The following is a 20,016-nucleotide window of genomic DNA, read 5'->3' as shown; positions in this document are numbered from 1 at the left end:
AACGGCAAAACACAGCTCAAAGAAGCAGCCTACGGCAAGCCTGCAGGCCAAAACCCACCAGCAGAGGTTACACTTACATAACACAAAATACTTTACAGTGGTGTTTCTGTCAGAGGTGTCAGAGCAGCAGATGTGAAACAGACAGACTGATAATCCTCACATAAACAAGAATCTACTGTACTTGTATGTCTGACACTGGAGAGGACGCTCTCTCCTTCTGTCTCTGCGGCTCGACTGTAACAGCAGAGAGAATCAAAAGCAACATTTTCATAATTTCATTATTCATGTGTTAGTCAGAGTTTATTTGGGGGGTTTCATTAGCCACAATTTTCTCTCTTGGGGTGGAAAAATTACCCCTGGAAGAGGTGAAAAATTGAGTATTTGTTGACAAAATGAGCGTGTTTTATAATTACTGTCATCAGGCCTGAACTGATAACAAACACAGAAGTCATTAAAGGCCTTCAAATCTAATTTCACGATGTCTGTCGGCACCAATTTCCAACACAGTTTTACCTCTTTCTTTTTTTTTTTAACAAGTGAAATATTTAAAAAATGGAACAATTCAGAAATCTGAAGTTAGTTTGTCTTTGTTTTACGTTTTCCAGACCAGTTTGCACAAACTTTTTTTTCTGATGCACATTTACTTGTCAGTGTCTACATCATCTGTATATGTATTTCATTCTAAACCCAACATACAGCCATCCCAATACCTTAAACTTTTCTCTGACAGCTATTTAAAGAGATAGTTTGGATTATTTGAAGTGGGACTGTATGAGATACTTATACTTAGTTGGTCAACATGCCACCAGTTTGAAGAAGCAAAGAGGGGCACCAACACGGAAGCTAAGCAACAAACTACAGACTTTTCTGGCAGGAAAGTGCAGTTATATAAGCCAAATATCACTCTTTCAAAACTAACCATACTCCATTGACAATATTAGTAATTGTATCTCACCGAACAGCGGAGGTGCTGGTCCCCCGCTGCCTTCATCTGTTTGTTTGTTTGTGTTATTGTGTCACTTTGTTGAATCTAAACTATCCTTCAAACACAAGAAAGTCACACAGTAACACAAACAAACTAACAGATTGATGCATCAGCAGACCAGCAACTCCTGTGTTCTGTGAGGTAAAAGTACTGATTTTGTCTATGGAGTTTGGTTGACTCGAAGAGAGCGATCTTTGTCTCATATAACGGTGGTTTCCCGTCAGAAAAGACTGTCTGACAGAAAGGTAAAGCAGTGAAAATAATCTAAATATAGCGTACACTTAAACTGATATTGAATTACACCTGCTGCTTCTCCAAACTGGGGGCGTGTCCACCGCCATCTGCTAAAGATAATACATGACTATAGATTAGAACCTCACAGTCCCACTTCAAATAATCTGAACTATCCCTTTAAAATCCTCAAACCCCCAGTCTGACTCTGAGCAGTGAGATTCACTGGGCAGAAAATGAATCAATAAAGACACATGTATCAACAGACTGATTTTTTGGAGACTTTGAGTTTAATTTCTTGCTGAAGACAGTTTGTCCTCTCAGTTCTGCAAAGCTGCTACAGACTGAAGATCTGGGAGCTCAGAAAACTTGTTCAGCTACTAAAACGACAATCTGCAGACTGGAAAACAGAATCAAACAGTCACGTAGCTGCAGGAAAGTTCACTTACACAATCTGATACTGAAAGTGACTCATCATCAAATTATTCAAATAAATTCAGCCCAAAAAAAGAAGGAAGAAATATTTAAGGAAGTGACATCTGAACACAAAACTCAGATCAAACTGTCAGACTTTTAGTGCTGCACAGATATGAATGAAAATTCTGTTACTGCGGTGTCTTTTTCTCACCTCAGATGTTTTCCAAAATATATTTTATGCAGGGAACCGTCACTCCTCTGTACGTGGAGCGGCTGCTGTGGTCTGACGTGGAGGTTGTAAACTTTCGTCCTCCACTGGGAAAGAAATTTTGCCAAAACAATCAATAACACCACCGGAGTTTCAGAGGACATGAACAGCAAAAAAAAAAAAAAAAACAGCTCAAAAAAGCAGCCTATGGCAAGCCTGGAGGCCAAAACTCACCAGCAGAACTTATTCTTACCTAATTCAAAATACACTGCAAAAATAACAATAATAATAATAATAATAATAATAATAATAATAATAATAATAATAATGTCAAGGCTTCTGTCTTCAGTAGATGTTTGAGTTTCGAATCAAACTATTCTGAAATAAAAGAAACGAAGTTTTGCTGACATATAATCTTTTATTGAGATCATTTACTTTTCTTCTTTAGATAAACTTGAATCTTTTGAGTTTTAGAAACTCAAAAAAATATACTTTGTGTGTACTGTGAAACTGATTTGATTCTATTTCGGTGCCTAAATATTAAATGATTTTAATTGAAAATATTTCACTCAAGTTTACTAATAATGTTTTAAAATAATATTTGAAAAAACATTTTTGGGGTGTTTCTAAAACTTAGAGATTAAAGAAAAGTTCATCTAAAGAAGAAAAGTAGATTACCTCAACAAAAGATTTGTAGTCTGTAAATAAAAAAAAAACTTTTTCAAAACTTTAAGTTTGTCTCAAACGGACTCTGCGGCCACCCTGTCTGCGCCTTACCGACCCGCCCAGAGGGTCCCTGAGCCGGACGTGATTTGTAGGTAAATTCTAAGAAATCACAGCCTATTTACCGTGAAAATATGTGACCTGGAAGTTTAAAGGGTTACCAACACTTTTGTTTAAAACTAAATAGTCTCACCAATGAAATATAATATAAAACTTCCTCAAATTCGAGCTCTTCCTCAGACTGTCACTTCATCATCAGTTTTATTTTTGTGATTTCATATTTTTTATTTATTGATTATTATTTATTTGTTTACCTGTTTGCTGTACATACTTTGAGTGTATTGGTTTTGTGAGTAGCATAAAGAGAACTACAGCTGAAATCTCATTATACAACCCTGTCATGTAAAATGATTCATAAATGAATTTAACGTTGTGATGTAATGTTTGGGATGATGTGAGACTTTAACTTAAACTTAAACTCAGAAGTTTGCTTCAGATTTGCATCACAGATTTGTGTAATCATGTGTCTCTGCACCTCAAACTGATTCTTCCTTATAAAATATGACCAATAAGACCAGCAGAGATCAGAAACCAACCTGCATCAGAGTGAATGAATCACAGAGAAAATAAGTTTTCTTTCTTTCCATTTTCCTTCTTTAATACAAACAACAGTTTATTTCCTCGCCCTTAAATGATATTCCAGCTCTTTTATCATCTGAGATGACTGGAGCAAAATTAAACACCTGTTGTTCCAACACCGTTTCTGTGCGTCTGCTTTTATTTATTGTGCCTTTACATATTTCCATCGAGGCCCGGGCCGGCTGTGTTTTATTCTGCAGCAGGTGAATCTACTTCTTCTCCTTCACATCAGCTCCTCCTGGGATTCACTCTGCAGCCCCAGCAGCCTCACATCTGAGCCAGAAATGAGTTCATACTCCGCTCGTATTATTAGGCTTTACGAATAAAATACTTGTGTTGTTTTAATCGAGTTTTTATTGGATTTTGTGGTTTCTCTCACATTCTGTAAGTCACAGGTGGCACATTTAATAGCACGCGGTGCATTAGCAGCTTCCAGATCTATTTCCTGCCTGAGGGCCGCTGCTCCCACACCTACCTGTTTACTCTCCATCTGTGGAGGAAGAAAACTGTTTATTTGGCTCTTTTTTGCTCCTCGGTAAATCTAAAGTGGACCGGTTTGTCTTATAAATTAATATTTCCTCTACAGGCTGAGATCGTTATAAATGCTCAGAGCTCATCGTTAGTGTCCTGAGAAAAGTTAGATTTCAACTCGCTAAAGAAAGTAGTGAACTCTGCAGCTTCTCACTTTAAAAAACAGTGTGATGAATGTGTTTCAAGGTCCAGAACTCTGGGAGGCTGAAATAGAAAATACTGTAAGGGGAATGCAAAAAGTTAACAACATGAGCATTTAAAGGGATAGTTTATGTTTTTTTAATTAACTGTTGTCGGTGCAGATCAGTGGTTTGGGCCACCAGCTTCCTCTCCAGTATCTGACTTCTTAATATACTTTATTAAATGTTTTGCAGAGGGGAGTCTCTTTTGTATTATATTTTATATATAATCTAAAAGAGACTAATTTAATAGTACAACATTAAAAATAATACAGTCATCAATCTTAGTCATCAACAGGGGTGGAAGTAACTAATTACAAATACTGAAGTTACTGTAATATAGTAGTTTTCTCGGGTGCTTGTACTTTTATGAGTTTATTTTCAGGTGTGTACTTTTACTTAAGTGCACATTTCACTATGACATCTACTTTTAAAATCATAACTGAGTCCTGAATACAATTTGAATTAATATTCAAACCTTTCATCTGCATTTTATAGTATTTCATGCTGTTTGAACAGACCAATGAAAACAGATGAAAACAACAACAACAAAATGCTGCAGCAGGTTCAGGTGTGTAGAGGCGACAGTGACCACAGACCAGAACAGAACAGGAAGTGGCTGAAGATTTGTAGAAACAGAAACCTCTTTGAGTGAATGATTGATACTTCATTCATCAGTCCCTGGGGATGGTTTCAGTCTAACATGCCTGATTTAGAACTTTTCTAAAAACAAAAAAAAAACAAAAAAGTGACGCGTGTTGCAATGTTTTTAGGTTGTTTTTTATTTTGAAAATTGCAAGAAAAAAGTTGCCTTTTTTGTATAATTCAAAAATCATTTGTTTCAGGGAGAATAAAACCACAATCTGTTCTGAGCGCTCAAAGTAAATTCACCAAAATAGTAAACTTAAAATCTAAAAGATTTGTAGGTCTTGCTTCATTGTGATTCTGCTCTCTTGGGCGTCTCTTCCTGTTTTTTTGTGGATGATAGTTGAATCTGACGAAATGGAAGAAGCAGGTGATGCTGAGAGGTCTGGCAGCACCGATGACGGTGATTCATCTTCCACCAAATCTTTATCAAGATCTAACACACATACTGTCCATCATCATGACTGGAGAGTTTACTGCACCAGTTACACAAAGGTCAGTGTGATTAACTGATCATTCCCACTGTCAGATTCAAACACCTGTTCTTAAATCAAACACAGTCACTTTTTGTTTTTTGTTTTTTACCTAAATCATATTTTTGTTTTGCTCTAAAGGGAGTATCACCCACACTGGTTTTGGTTTAATCATTTTCTGCAGAGCATTTCTGTGTTTCTGTCAGTGAGCTCTTCAATTCTCTGTTGCTGTTTGTTACCTGCAGCTGCCACCAGGCGGCGCTGCTGTTGGTGTTTTGGGGTGAAGATCTATGTGAGTGTAATGTGACTCTCAGACAGCAGATGGCGCTCTGCACACAGGAAACACCTGAGCAGGTCTCGTCCACACAGTCTGTCACCTGTGAGAGTAACTGTAACTGTAACTGAGTTTCTCCCTCCTTCATTCAGACATTCAACAAAAAATAATCATCTTAATCAATGAACAGTTAACTGATCCAGATGTTCTCTCTCACACACACACACACACACACACACACACACACACACACACTCCTCATGACTGAATGTGGTGTGTTCACCTCAGTTTCCACTAGATGGCAGTATTGCAACACAAATGTAAACCTGTTGAATTTTGACCAGATTTAGGAAAGACTTTATATAGAAATGTTTAAGAACCTTGAATGATGGAGCCAACCACTTTCAAAAAATGACAAACCATCATGACCCAGTTCACAATAAGCCCCGTCAGTAGATCTTGGGAAGAGTTCATTTGGACATAAATGAACGTTTCTGATCATTTTTGTCTGATTTCAGCATCACCTTAAATTCTGACACATGCATATACACGTTCAATATTTTATAAATGAGGAATAAATGCATTGAGGCTGAGTTAACAGACTGTCTTATTGAACACAAATAAGTTAGCAGCACTTTAAAAAATTGAGACAATCGCTTGCCACATTTTTTTTGAGTTGATAACATTAATGTTGAGTGTTCTCTTTGATTACAGTTCAGTTAAAATAGTCATTTCCATATAACTCAAACTCTCAAAATGTTGCCCAGTGAATGTGTCCATTTTTAAAAACTCTTCTTCTTCTTCTTCTTCTTCTTCTTCTCTTTGTCTGAGTTCAGAACATGATGAGGTTCAGTGATGGAAACAAAAAACTGCTGATACCTGATCTCTTAGTCTGACTCCACCCACTGTTCCACCTGAACAACAGGTATCAGTTACTGTTACATGCAGGAGCCGTCGGAAATACTAATTGTCTCCCCAACGTCAGAACAAACTGTTGTTCTGTGTCAGGTATTTTCCCTCAAATTGAAAGAAAAACTGAATCAGACATGTTGCCATGGTGATCAATTAATTATGTCACTAATTAAATTAAAGACAGTTTAATTTAGGAGGTCTGACTGTCTCTGTAGTGATGCGATATTCATATTTACAGGAGCACATGAAGGCAGCACTCTTCAGCCGTTACCAGAGATGGTCTATTGAGAAGACGAGTCACTCTGTTCGCATCACATACAGCAGCTGTTCCCACAATGACATGGATTTCAAGTCTAAACCCCAGAAGGGATGAATTCGCTGAACATTTGTGTATAATTTAAACAAAAATATTAAAATGTGAGAAAATGTGAAGCATCTGTGTTTCTCACGCACCTGTGATAGTGAATGATTTCAGACATAATCAGTGTGAAGGGGTGAAAGGTTATCTTAGAAAAGTCCCCGGTCATGACTAGCATAGCTGGTCCTGGATGCTACCAGAGTTTAGGCTAACACTGAATGTGTGTGAAAGACTACACAAGCGTGAAAACAACAGGAACAACTTTGTCTTTTTATTGTTCTGTTCTTTATCTTATTTAAGCTAAGCTTAAACTTTTTTTTTTACAGAGAAAAAAGGTTGGAAACAGAGTTCATGTCAGTTTGGTTTCCTGAAAGTGCGTCAGAGTGAGACCTTCTGGTTTTTCTGTCTCATCTCTGCAGTGATCAGAGATCCACAGCTGACGGACTGAAGAGACACAGAGAGGAGAAGAAGAAGAAGAGTCTGACACTTCATCTGCACACTTCTGTTGACCATCAGACTCAGTTTAACCAGCTGCAGACCAGTTTAACCAGGAGCAGACCAGTTTAACCAGGAGCAGACCAGTTTAACCAGCTGCAGACCAGTTTAACCAGCAGCAGACCAGTTTAACCAGCTGCAGACCAGTTTAACCAGCAGCTGTTGGATGTGGGACGCAGCCTGATGTCAAACTGAGCTCTTCTCTTGTCTTCTTCTCTGGTTGTTGAGCGGTGGTTCGCGGACGGAGATGCCGGTCCAGATCCCGGACGACTCGGACTTCTCTTCGTTCAAAGATCAGTGTCTGAGTCCGGACGGATGGATCAGCCGCTACAACAAGGGAGGAGTGACGGTGTGGTGCCGCGAGGAGGAGAGCAAGAGTGTCCAGAAACTCAAGGTGAGGACATACTGAGACACTGAGGACAAAAAGACAACAAGACGTCAGCAGCACAGACGAACCTGAAGCTTTTACAGTATTTTAAAGTGTTTGATTTATCATTTTTTCGGAAGATCATCTGTGACAGACAAAGAAAAAAGATCCTCATGGTTAATCTAAACTTTAAGAATTAAAAAAAACGAAATTATGAGATAAAAAGTCATTATTGTGATGTTAAAAGTAAAGGTTGTATGATAAAGTGTCGAAATATAAGTTAAAATGGGAATCAGAATTATTTGTTAAAAAAGTTGAAATGATGAAATAAAATGTCTGAATTATGAAAATCAGCCAAAATGATATGATAAAAAAGTAAATTATGAGTTTAAAATTCAAAAATATGAAATAAAAAATCGAAATTATGGGATTCAAGTCAAAATTATTGGATAAAAAGTTATGAGATAAAAAGTCATAATTATGAAATAAAATGTCTTAATGATGAGATTTAAAAAGTCAAATTAAAAAAAAGGATGAAAAGTATAAACCTGTTTTAATGAACATAATGTTTAAATTTACAGTTACTGCAGAACATCAAACACAAAGTCAATAATCAGTTTATTGATCAGGCAACAGACAGAAAACTGTTTTAACTATAATCAATAAAATATTTAACAGATTCGGATCCTCAGATGTGAAAATGTCACCAGTGGACATTATGATGATTTTTCACTTTTTACTGATGTTTGATCAATCAGACGATTGATTCAGAGAATGATCGATAAAGAAAATGATAATTTGCTGCAGCTCTACTTGTGAAGCACCTCATACAATCTGCTGCATGGACTATGTGTATTTATGTGTTTATTTATTTATTTACTGATTGTCTTTTGTTTGGACTGCACTGCCTGTCACCATGGCAACAGTTATCAATAAAAACAGCTGACAGATGCATCAGAACAGAGAGGACAGAGAACCACAGATACTTCAGTGTGTGTGAGAGGTTGTTGGGTGGATGTTGGGTGGATGTCTGGCTTCGGTGGCTCCTCAGCAGCCTGTCTGTGACCCACATGTCGATCAGCTGATCAGAGGTTGTAAACAGGTGGTCAGATGTTATCAGGTGGATGATGTTGGGTGGATGTTGGGTGGATGTCTGGCTTCGGTGGCTCCTCAGCAGCCTGTGTCTGTGACCCACATGTCGATCAGCTGATCAGAGGTTGTAAACAGGCGGCGGCCTCCTGCAGAGGAAAGACAAACCGCCGTTCAGCGTCAGCGTGCTGAAAAATTCAGAGCGGAAAGGAAAACGTAGCGGCTGGAAACCCGAGGACGCAGGTGGAGAGGCGTTCAACCGACAGCAGAGACACAAACCAGTTCACTCTGAGTTCGACTTACAGGTTCTGTTACTTTACTGGAGTATTTCCAGTTTGGAGACTTTTCCTCGTCTGAAGTAGAAACATATCTAACTCTCAGCTCTGCAGCTTTAAAGGGACACTTGACTCTTGTACATTTTCACATTTTAGTATTGTTATTCCTGTATATATTTTCTATATTCTCAGATATTTTTTGATCTATTTTTCTCTTTTGGTGTTCACATGTATATCTGCTGTCCACATACTGTCTGATGACTTGCTGCAGTAACATGTCTTTCTGTCCATAGAGGCTAATTAAGAAGAATATATGGCTACGGTTTCAAAATCAAAGAATAGCAATATTTATTATTGTTAAGAAAAAACAAACAAAATCACAAAATCAGGACTTGTGACTGACGTGACTTACAGAGACGTGTGTTTTTACATGACAGGCCTTCAACATAAGGCACCAAAGGCACGCAGAAACAGCTGGTTTTTCAGCTTGCATCTTTTTCTCTCACGTTGTATGAATTCATGAAGATAAATGTTCAGAAATTAAGAGCAAATAAAAACCAAGCATTGGCATATTTTACTACTATTATTTATTTCAGGAATGTCATGTTTTTTGAGCTCCCCCTGAATTTCTCGAAGGAGGCTTTCAGACGAGCCAGTATCCTTTTCACGGGAACTGAGCTCCCCTTAGCTCCCCTGTAATTCAAACCATGTTAAGTAACCAGGTCATGATGTCTGGAAAGAGACTCTGGCTTTGAATTTCTCAAATATATGTTTTGATGCTTTGAGCAACACATGACTTGTTGTATTTAGTCCCAGTGTATTTGAGAGAAGGCAGACATCTCTACGGCTCTGCAACTTACACCAAAACAGTATAGATGGATAAACAGCATTACTAAATATTTTGGTGTGAACTGTCTCTTTAAAACTCATCCCGCTGCAGCCTCTGACAGGCAGTATGTCTACTGAAGACGAGGGCATCCCTGCACAGTTTATTCATGCAGTAGGGAGACCTGAGAGAGGCTGTTCACCGCTGATATATGTGATGTGTTCACTGACTGAAAACAAGCAGACAAAAATCCATCAATCAAAAAAAACTAGTGTCTGTATGTTGTCTGCCTGAGGCTCCTGGTTGGTTAGCGTCCGTATGTTGTCTGCCTGAAGCTCCTGGTTGGTTAGCGTCCGTATGTTGTCTGCCTGAAGCTCCTGGTTGGTTAGCGTCCGTATGTTGTCTGCCTGAAGCTCCTGGCTGGTTAGCGTCCGTATGTTGTCTGCCTGAAGCTCCTGGTTGGTTAGTGTCTGCATGTTGTCTGCCTGAAGCTCCTGGTTGGTTAGCGTCCGTATGTTGTCTGCCTGAATCTCCTGGTTGGTTAGTGTCCGCATGTTGTCTGCCTGAAGCTCCTGGTTGGTTAGTGTCTGCATGTTGTCTGCCTGAAGCTCCTGGCTGGTTAGCGTCCGTATGTTGTCTGCCTGAAGCTCCTGGTTGGTTAGTGTCTGCATGTTGTCTGCCTGAAGCTCCTGGCTGGTTAGCGTCCGTTTGTTGTCTGCCTGAAGCTCCTGGTTGGTTAGTGTCTGCATGTTGTCTGCCTGAGGCTCCTGGTTGGTTAGTGTCCGTATGTTGTCTGCCTGAAGCTCCTGGTTGGTTAGCGTCCGTATGTTGTCTGCCTGAAGCTCCTGGTTGGTTAGCGTCCGTATGTTGTCTGCCTGAAGCTCCTGGTTGGTTAGTGTCTGTATGTTGTCTGCCTGAAGCTCCTGGCTGGTTAGTGTCTGCATGTTGTCTGCCTGAAGCTCCTGGTTGGTTAATGTCTGCATGTTGTCTGCCTGAGGCTCCTGGCTGGTTAGCAAGCAGCAGTTAGTTGAGGCTAACTGATGTGACTCTTGGAGAGAAAGACGAGACGTCTGCAGTGTCACACTGACCTCCACCTGGAAACAAATCTGTCTGTTGAGACACTACAGACACACAACAGACAACAGACTCACTCTGGCCAACAAATCACTGCTGACACTCTGGACGTTCTTAACTTCATTTATATTTCAAGAACGTATTTTGAGGCAGTTGAGGTTTTTGTTTTTATCTCTTCAATTAGGCTGTGAAAATGTATTTTAAAAGATCAAACTCTTGGCTATTAAACCTCATAGTGTTTAATGTTTTTTTATTATTACTGTTTTTGTGGCTTTGAGTAGATTTTTATTGTATAATACACAAAATAAATATTTTTAAATCATGATTTACTACTTAGTTTTGATAGAAAGGCTACAGAGTCGACACGTTATAGTTGAGACGTAATTCTCAGAACAAAGTGCGATTTATTCTTACTGGAACAAATTGCCTTTGATTTTTAATGAGTTACACAAAAATTGCAGCAATGCAATTTTCTCTTGGTCTTGCAATTTGATTGAAAAAACGTCTAAAATCATTGTAACATGCGTCTCAATTTTTTTTAGAAAATTGCAGACAATTCAGGTAATTTAGGCCGCAACAATTCCCCCCTACCAAAAAAAGCCAGTAAAATCCTGGAGGAGCTGAGTAACGTCCCACACAGACACCAAGAACGTCCAAGTTAAAAGAAAGGAAGGATTTAGTAAAAGTGACACCATAATCCAGATACATTCATTATGAATCCCAGTAATTAATGAACTGATGCACCAGAGCCTCCTCGTGCCCGTTGTGTTGACACATTTGACCAAACTGACAAAAAAAAAAAAAACATTTTGTGTAGATTTTAATTTAATTTTAGCTAGTTTTGTTTGATCACAACGTCATTTCTTTTTTTTTTTTCTTAAGTCTAGATTTTTATTTTGGCTACTTCATTTTAAAGGTACTGACATTTGATTTTAGACCACCAGATCACAGCGACGCACCAATCAACCGTTTCAATAATTGATTAATCTTTTAAGTCATTTATTAATCGAAACCTCCAAACATTCTCTGCTGTCAGTTTCTGATGCAGGTTTATGAACTCTCTGCAAAAATGTTTTTAAAAAGGCACCATTATTCCATGATCCTGTCGGAGGGAGAGAAAAGAAAGAACTGAGAAAAGAGTCAAAAGAGCATCTGTCATGTGTGCAGAGGTGTAGTTAATGCAGAGAAGAGATGATAGAGGAGATAATCTGGTAAAATCTTTAATAATTAACGACTCTGATCTGTGGCTCCTTCAGTATTTTTACCCCTCAGGTCACTTAGAGACAGTTTGACCTGAGGCCGACCACAGGAAGTCACCGTGGACAGATGGGAGTGTGTTACTGAACAGCTAACACACACACACACACACACACACACTCATGCAGAGCTGATGATGATGAGGATGATGATGGCTCCTGTTTTAATAATTAAAGAAGTCTTTGTGAAGCAGCGAGGCGCTTCTTCTCACATGAATAATTCAACTCTGGAGCTAACGACATCTCAAACAGGAGAAATATAAAAGAAGAGACGCTGAACAGTTTCACCTGTCGACAGGTGATGATTAAACTACCTGATTGAGCTATAAACTCCACATCTGTTTGGAAAATATGCCCTCAGAGTCAGATAAAACAAAGGATATCAAAACATGCTTAGCCTAGCTTAGCACAAAGACCCCAAGCAGGTAGGGGGGAACTTTTAGCCTTAGCTCCATCAGACAAAATTCACTGTAAATTAAATTTCAGCCTCCAATAATTACTAAAAACCCGCATGATCAACCTGCATCAAACCTGCAGATCACACATTGTGTCTAGATGTTACCAGACCTGCACAAGATCTCACAACCCAAACTATCATAGTTGTATTGGCTGGTACGGTTGTTGTTTATTGAGCAGGTGTCGAAATAGAAATGTATGAAAGGAGATATTGTAGTTTTAGCAGCATTTAGCATTGGACTGATTTTGTTGACTGGCTGGTAAATCTGACAGACCAGTTATTAGAACCAGTGGTGTGGTGGTGGCGGTTCATTTGTGGAACCAGTTTTAAAGGTTAAAGGATAAACACTTAGAACAGTGACGTGTAAAACTACTCATGCACATTTACTTCACCTAAAAACGGACAGGTAGTATTTTCACATTGTCACTGAACTTCTGTTGTTTGAATTGAGGATCATTATGAAGTGAAGTTTAGCCACAGTATTGAAGTCTGTCCAGACATGAAGACTGGACAACACTTCTCTCCTCTCAGTGATTTATTTTGGAAACTGTCTCATGGAACAGCTGATTTCCAACAGATAGTGTCCAGCCAGATTGTGCCACCATTAACAAAATGAACATTACAGGTCAAGGGTCCTGCACAGGCCGAATGCATGAATATGAGATGTATTAAAGACGAGGCAAACATCAGGTGATACTCTCACCCCGGGGGTCTGCAACCTTTACAACAGAAGAGACATTTGTGGCCCAAAAAAAGAAGAAAAAAATCTGTCTGGAGCTGCAATTATTAAGTTTTGTCTTCTGTCTATAACATCCGTCTTTGCATTTATAACTGATTTATACTCAAGAACATGAGATGCCGTCAAACTTTAGAGGAAAAGGCACAGAGCTACAGACACAAGCTACGACGCACATTTTAGTTGACGAAATATTACAACTTTTTGTTTTAATTTGGTGTATAGGCTATATATATTTTTACAGTTAGTGATGTAAGAATCACTTAACAAATAAAAAAATAGCTGAGACAACTCAAAGTTTCAAGGCAATGTTTTGGAATAAACCTTAAAAAAGTTTTGCCGACCTCTAATCTTTAGCTGAGGTAATTTACTTTTCTTTTTTTAGGTAAACTTGAAGTTTTGAGTTTTAGAAAAAACCCCAGAAATGTATTTCAAAATGTAAACAACTTTCACTTGAATCACTTGAATTTTTTAAAATACATTTTTCTGGAGTGTTCTTTAGCTCAAGTCAATTGTGTTGGTAAAACTTTTTCTAAAGTTTGAGTTGGGCTCAAAATATAAAAGTCTGTTGTGGTACACTGCCTTGAAATTTTGTTTTGTCTCAACTTTTTGATGGACCTACAACAATGACAAATAAAAATTAAAATGTTAAAGAAATAATCAGTTCCATATGCTTTTCTGCCAAAGTCACAGGAAGTCACCGGAGAGGAGCCAAAGAGCCGCAAATCCCCCCCGCCCCCCTTCCCTAACTCTAACCAATCATCACTCACGCCAAACCCAACCAACAAAGAGTGGGCCTATCAGCCAATCAGAGACAGAGTAGGGCTTCAGAGGGGATTCAGAAGTGAGTCGACTGAGTAGGTGTACTTCATATACCTGCGTATCGATGGAACTGGCTAATAGTTTCCCCCTGCTCTGTGTCAGCATCAGTAGCCTGATCTTCTCATCTTACTGAAGAAGATGGAGAACATGTTTATGTTACTATGTTAAATAATTAGTATCATATTCTTTTATCTTTCATTTCATATAAAGTTAATAAAATACATGTGAATTTGAGAGCTAAAAGCAGCTCAGAGCATCAGAGTTCTTCAATGAAACACTTCACACAGGTGAGACAGACTGAGGAATGGATGTAGTGACTGCTGCTGAGTGACAGACAGACAAAGACATGAAGCTCAGGACTTTATGAATGATTAACGCCGCAGCAGAGCCCTGCTGATTGAGTTACACGGAGCGTTTTACAGCGTTGACCTGCACAATATCTGATGACTGCAGCTCAGCGGAGCCCCACGCTCCTGTAAGATTACTGCAGTGGAAAAAAGTGACGTCCTACAGTAGTCCGCCGTCTCACATGACATCCAAAACTCTGAGCGGGAACTGAGGGAGAGTCTGTTTTCATCCTGTCTGTTTGTCAGATAGACCTCTGAGAAACCAAGCAAATGTGGCTGAAATCATGGTGGCATCTTGATACTTGAGCTGTTTATTTTATGCATTAAAAACAAAGTGAAATAAAAGTCATCTTTTCAAAAATCCGTGCAAGGTATCATCCAAATAAAACCAAAAATCTGACAGAATAACATCCCTAAAAGAAAGCACGTAAACAGAGATGATAAAGGACCTAATATGGAGCCCTGTGGAACACCGCAGGTGGCCCAGAAAGATGAAGGACCAACAGAAACCACTGACCCACATCTCAAGATGATTAGAGAAGAAGTTGACTTTCCTTTGCTAAGACTCATGGGATATGTAGGAGCACTGAGCAGCTCGTTCAGCAGCAGACTTCTGCACCCACAGTGCAAGAGGGAGCGCTACCGCAGGTCCTTCATCCCATCAGCTGTCAGACTTTTCAACACCAGCATGACTTAATGCAGCACTGTTAGGTCTGCTGCATAATTCCCGTCCTCATGCAATATTGTATTGTATGTTCACTTTGTTAAATCTTTTTATTGCTGCTAATATTTAATATTTTGAGCAATCCACCATACCTCTTTGTGCGATCTGCCTCTTCAAGGCAACAAAGTTTACAGTGAAAGGTGTATATATTGTAAATAGACTTGTGTGTACAGTCCTGTACTTAGTACTTTACATTTTATATTTTAAATCTGATAGGTATATACATATTTTCTACTTTTTATCTTAATATTTATAAGTACTTATTGTCATTTTTCTATCTGTACTGCTGAGCTGCTGTGACAAGTGAATTTCCCCGGTGTGGGATCAGTAAAGTTCATCTTATCTTATGTTGTCAGGGGTCGGGGCGTTCAGTCTGCTGGTTCTCTGCTGACCTGCAGGTTGAACAATGTCATCCCAAAATTAAACCTAAATCTGTCAAAAAAATGACAGAATAAAGAAAAAAGAAGTACCAGAAGTTAACAAGCCACCATCGCTGCGGTGGCGTGTCCCTACAGCGTGAGCGTGAATGAATGCGAGACGTCATAATCAATTTACAGTTTTCTACTTTTACACTTAGTTTTTATGTAACAACAACAAACAGGAAGTCGTTCAGCTGCTCCAACAGTCGAGTCAAATTTCAACTTTGGAAAAAAAAACCAGAATGCAAAATACACAAACCTTTATCTCAAGTTTTTTTTATTTTTGTTTTGGTTACATCTTTTACAGTTTTTGTTTTGTCATGCCCTTTAATGTCATTTTCATCTTGCTAAGTTTTGTGTTGTCATTTAGTAAAGTAAAAGTATAAATGAAGTAAGTAAAAAGTCTGTATCCAGGAGGCCAGGATTCATGAAACCAAAAAGTCAATGTTGACTGTTTTAGTGTGAACTTAATGTGACCTATGCAGTTTTTTCTTCACCTATCCGAGGAGTTCTGGTGCCTAAATCTCACCAAACTGTGAGCATTTTATAATATTAGCTAAGTGTTTAAGGTCATATGTCTAACTTGACATACTTAAGGTCCAGTGTTGTTGTGGGAGTCGACCTGTTCTGTCCTGTAGGTCTGAGGACGTGTTGCTGACCTGCAGGTTGAGCCCTGAAATCCCAGCCCACCTGATAAGATCTGAGCACGGAAAGTGAAGCTTTGCTGTCCTGGTTAGCTGATGAGGTGCCTTTGAACCAAATGAACCAAATCTGTTTTAATGTTTCAGTTATTTTTCTGAAATAAATAAGTTCCTAACAGCTGAAATAAAATCAAATCTCAACCAGAACAAAGTAAAATCCTAAAAGAACAAACTTTCTAAAATAAAACAGAAATTGAATTTTATCCAATCACAATAAAAAAACGTCATTAAGAGACAAATAATCCTTAAAGAGCTCCACAAAGGTTCAGAGCTGCAGAGAGACGAGCCTCAGGTGTGGCAGGAGGAACTGGGTCAGGTGACCTCAGTATTTATCTTTTCTTTTCTCTTTTATTGGAGAGGACATTCATGGGCATCAGTGAGTATTTTTGTTTCGTTGGTTGATTGTTTGATTGACCAATAAAATCAAAGAAAGGAGACGGAGGAAAGTCAACAACTGATGATACCACAGCTAATTAAACTCATCCATCTGTCTCAGAATGAAGTCATTTTTCCAGAATAATGAGTGGAACAGGAGATTATTGATGCAGTGTGAAGCAGCATGTTTGCCTGTGTGTCTCTCAGACTGAAGGATGAAGGACCTTGGGTTTCAGATATTACACAACACATCCTACACGGCTACATTTATAACTCTGAATGCTCTCTGCAGTTAGTTTCAGATATTTCTCCTCAGCGGCTCTCAGAAACACCATCCAGCTGATTGAACACTCTGTAAAAAACATCTGCAGCTCAACATGAAATCCCTCTCATCACACTGACCCTGATCCATTATCTCACACGCTTTCTCTCCTGGTGATGTGCACGGAAAATTATTGTCCGAACAAAACCCGCCGAAGGAGCTTTAAAGAAACAATCTGCTGCAGTGAGATCCTGCTCAAGGTCTCTCACCAATAAACAACACATATTGCAGTGTGTATACTCAGTTTATTTTTAAAGCTCCCCTGTCCGTTTCAAAAAACATCCTGCAGCAAGTCTGCACCTTCTGCAGCTCTACTCTCTGATCCTTCCATCATGTAGTTCAAGAAAGCTCAAGAAAAGCAGAAAATATTAGAAAGGATGAAGATATCACGTGGTTGTTTACATTATGATCCGTCTGATGCTTTTTAGCTGCTTTGTAGGATTGTATGTGTTAATGTGGGGGTCTGCAGCCTGCAGCTCCGGAGCAACGGCGATTGGCGAGCTCTTCGTCCCCCCTCCCACCTGCTCCCGTCCTCTCGGGTCTCAGCTGTGCACCAAAACCATCTCTGTTAGTCCGTCCACTCTTCCAACAACCACCAACTCTGATTTGGTCAAATTAAGTCGTTAATCCACCGCGTCAAGGCAACTTACTGCAATAGATTTTTGAGTTTTGAGCCAAACTCAAACTCTTGAGTTTTACCAACAAGACAAACTGAAGAACCCTTCATGGTTCTAGTTAGCACCTCTGTTTCTAAAGGTGTATGTGATGCTGGCAGAGAACGTGGAACATATTGCCGTGGAAATAAAACTCTGATTGAGGAAGGAAAAATATTTTTGGTATTGTTTAGTATATGCAGTTTTTTTAAAGGTTTTAAAAGTATGATTAATTGATTAATTGATCATTAATTTTACCAATGACTGATTAAGGAAAGAGCTGGCAATTTGCTGACTAAGAGAAACAATATGGAACCTTGAGATTAATCTGCTTCTTTCCAAGGTCAAAAATGGATTTTAAAGCTGAACCTTTGATTCAGTGCTGACAAGAACTGCAGAGAATCATGGGAAATTTAAACACCTTGTTTTTGTTGTGTAAATTTCTCCTGCTGATGAAAACAGATAAAAGACCTTGTTTTTGTCTCTGTGTTTGTGTCTCAGATGAGGATAGTGTGTAAGGACGTGATGGCAGAGACGGTGTACGACGTCCTCCACGACACCAGCTACCGCAGGAAGTGGGACACCAACATGATCGACACGTATGACATCGGCAAGCTGACCGCCAACGCCGACATCGGATATTACTCCTGTGAGTTCATCTCTGCTTCTCAATGAGAAATGATTGGTTTGTGTGACGTGAACAGATCGGAAGCTAACTCACTTACTGGGTTGATATTTTATTTCTGCAGTTATGTGTTTCAGTCTGAATGTAGAGGCGGAAAACTGTGTTTTAATGTGTGTGTGTTGTTTGAAGGGAGATGTCCGAGCCCTCTGAAGAACAGAGACTTTGTGACGATGAGATCTTGGCTTCCTCTCGGTAACGATTACCTGATCATCAACTACTCCGTCAAACACCCGGTGAGCGTCGACATTTACACCATCAACACGGTCGTCTTCACCAAGTTCATTCTAAATTAGATTCCAGGCAGAATTACAGACCTAAAATCTCTCTGTCTGTACTGTGAGGTTCAGCAGATCAAAGTTGCTCCACTGGACTTTTTTACGCCCTGAAAACTACATTTCTCATAAAATCTAAATTCTGTGAAACAACATTCAGATACAGTTTGAGTTGAAAACAGTGAACTGACCCCGTAAAGTGAACACTGTCTTCTTCTCTTCTTCGTCTCCTCAGCAACATCCTCCTAAGAAGGACTACGTCCGAGCCGTGTCCCTGCTGACCGGATACCTGATCCAGTCCAACGGAGCCAACTGCTCCACCCTCTACTACCTGACCCAGGTGGACCCTCGAGGTGAGGCCTCACACAGGGGCCCCAGAGCCAAAAAACAACACAGGATGACACAACACAGAGCAATGCAACGCACAAGTTCTAAAACTCATATCGGTCCTGACAGAGACTCAGTAACGTCCCGTCTCGTCCTCTCTGTCTGCAGGTTCGTTACCAAAGTGGGTGGTGAACAGAGTCTCTCAGTTTGTGGCTCCAAAGGTAAAAAGATTCTTCTGTAAATACGAGACAAATAAAGAGATGCCGTCTGTCCGTCTCTCATTAAGTCAAGTCTTGTTTGTCCTGTCAGGCGATGAGGAAGATCTACAAGGCGTCTCTGAAATATCCGGACTGGAAGAGGAAGCACAACCCGAACCTGAAGCCGTGGATGTTTCCGGAGCAGAACTCTCTGCCGTGCATCAACGTGTCGGAGCTGACGGTGCAGCGAGCCGACTCTCTGGAGAACATCGACGAGAGCGGCCTGAGCGAGGAGAAGACGCAGCACAGCGACGACGAAGAGACTTAAACAGACTGAAGACGTCCAGATTCACTGTCTGATTCTCTGTTTGTTGGTTTGTTTGTTTGTCCGACTGATGAGAGCTGGTCTAGAATCCAGCCTGACTGGTTTTACCTGCTCATACGTTTGTTCTTCTGTCATGATTCTGTTCAGTTATTTTCCGTCACCTCTTAACTCCAGATGTTCTTCAGTGAAGTGTGTAAATGTTCAGTGTGTTACAGATTATTTCAGCCTCATATTCACTTCAGTTTAAGAAACTGAAGCCACCTCAAACTGTGGCAGCCTGGTCTCAGCAAGTGGTGTATGAATAACACACCAATGTCTTCAGTCACTTCACGTGTTATCACGTAGCATCTTTTGCTCGTCATTTCACATCATTTAGTCTGTGCTAGTTACAGTTACACCTGAGGTCACTGCGGATAAACAGTGTGATGAGTCGAGGGTGGGAAATCTACGCTATGTGCATGAGACAGCAACAGAACTTCTTCGAAGAAGATATTTGCTGCAGCGACATTACTGTACACACGTTTGAAATGAGTGAAAGCAGCCACTCTAATCATTAAAGACTCGCACTGATCGAAATCATTTAAAGGGTAATACTGGGTACAGGGGCAGGTGAGAAATATGAAAAAACTCTCATCTCCGCAGTAAGAGAAACACTGTGTACATTTACACTCGAGGCACAGCAGCAGTATTTTTATTG

At 39.6% G+C, this 20,016-nt stretch overlaps 1 protein-coding gene across 1 annotated transcript; it reads left to right on the top strand.

Moving 5' to 3' along the window:
• Positions 1-6,901: 6,901 nt before the first annotated feature.
• On the top strand, positions 6,902-19,800 carry stard15 (StAR-related lipid transfer (START) domain containing 15). Its single transcript, XM_084718322.1, has 6 exons — positions 6,902-7,464; positions 18,015-18,162; positions 18,328-18,431; positions 18,706-18,823; positions 18,966-19,018; positions 19,107-19,800. The coding sequence occupies exons 1-6, from the start codon at positions 7,318-7,320 to the stop codon at positions 19,320-19,322; spliced, it is 786 nt and encodes a 261-aa protein (XP_084574448.1). The 5' UTR covers positions 6,902-7,317; the 3' UTR covers positions 19,323-19,800.
• The last annotated feature ends 216 nt before the right edge of the window (positions 19,801-20,016 follow it).

The sequence above is a fragment of the Lutjanus erythropterus genome, chromosome 5, assembly GCF_056507025.1.
Source record: "Lutjanus erythropterus isolate fLutEry1 chromosome 5, fLutEry1.hap2, whole genome shotgun sequence".
In the NCBI taxonomy this organism is placed as follows: Eukaryota; Metazoa; Chordata; class Actinopteri; order Lutjaniformes; family Lutjanidae; genus Lutjanus; species Lutjanus erythropterus.
This window is presented reverse-complemented; position numbering and strand designations above follow the sequence as displayed.

Bases quoted from the DNA above. Each gene is read 5' to 3' on its own strand.
- stard15 (XM_084718322.1), top strand. From the start codon at position 7,318: ATGCCGGTCCAGATCCCGGACGACTCGGACTTCTCTTCGTTCAAAGAT. The intron at 7,465-18,014 runs GTGAGGACATAC...TTTGTGTCTCAG, and splicing joins AGAGTGTCCAGAAACTCAAG to ATGAGGATAGTGTGTAAGGA. The intron at 18,432-18,705 runs GTGAGCGTCGAC...TCGTCTCCTCAG, and splicing joins ACTACTCCGTCAAACACCCG to CAACATCCTCCTAAGAAGGA.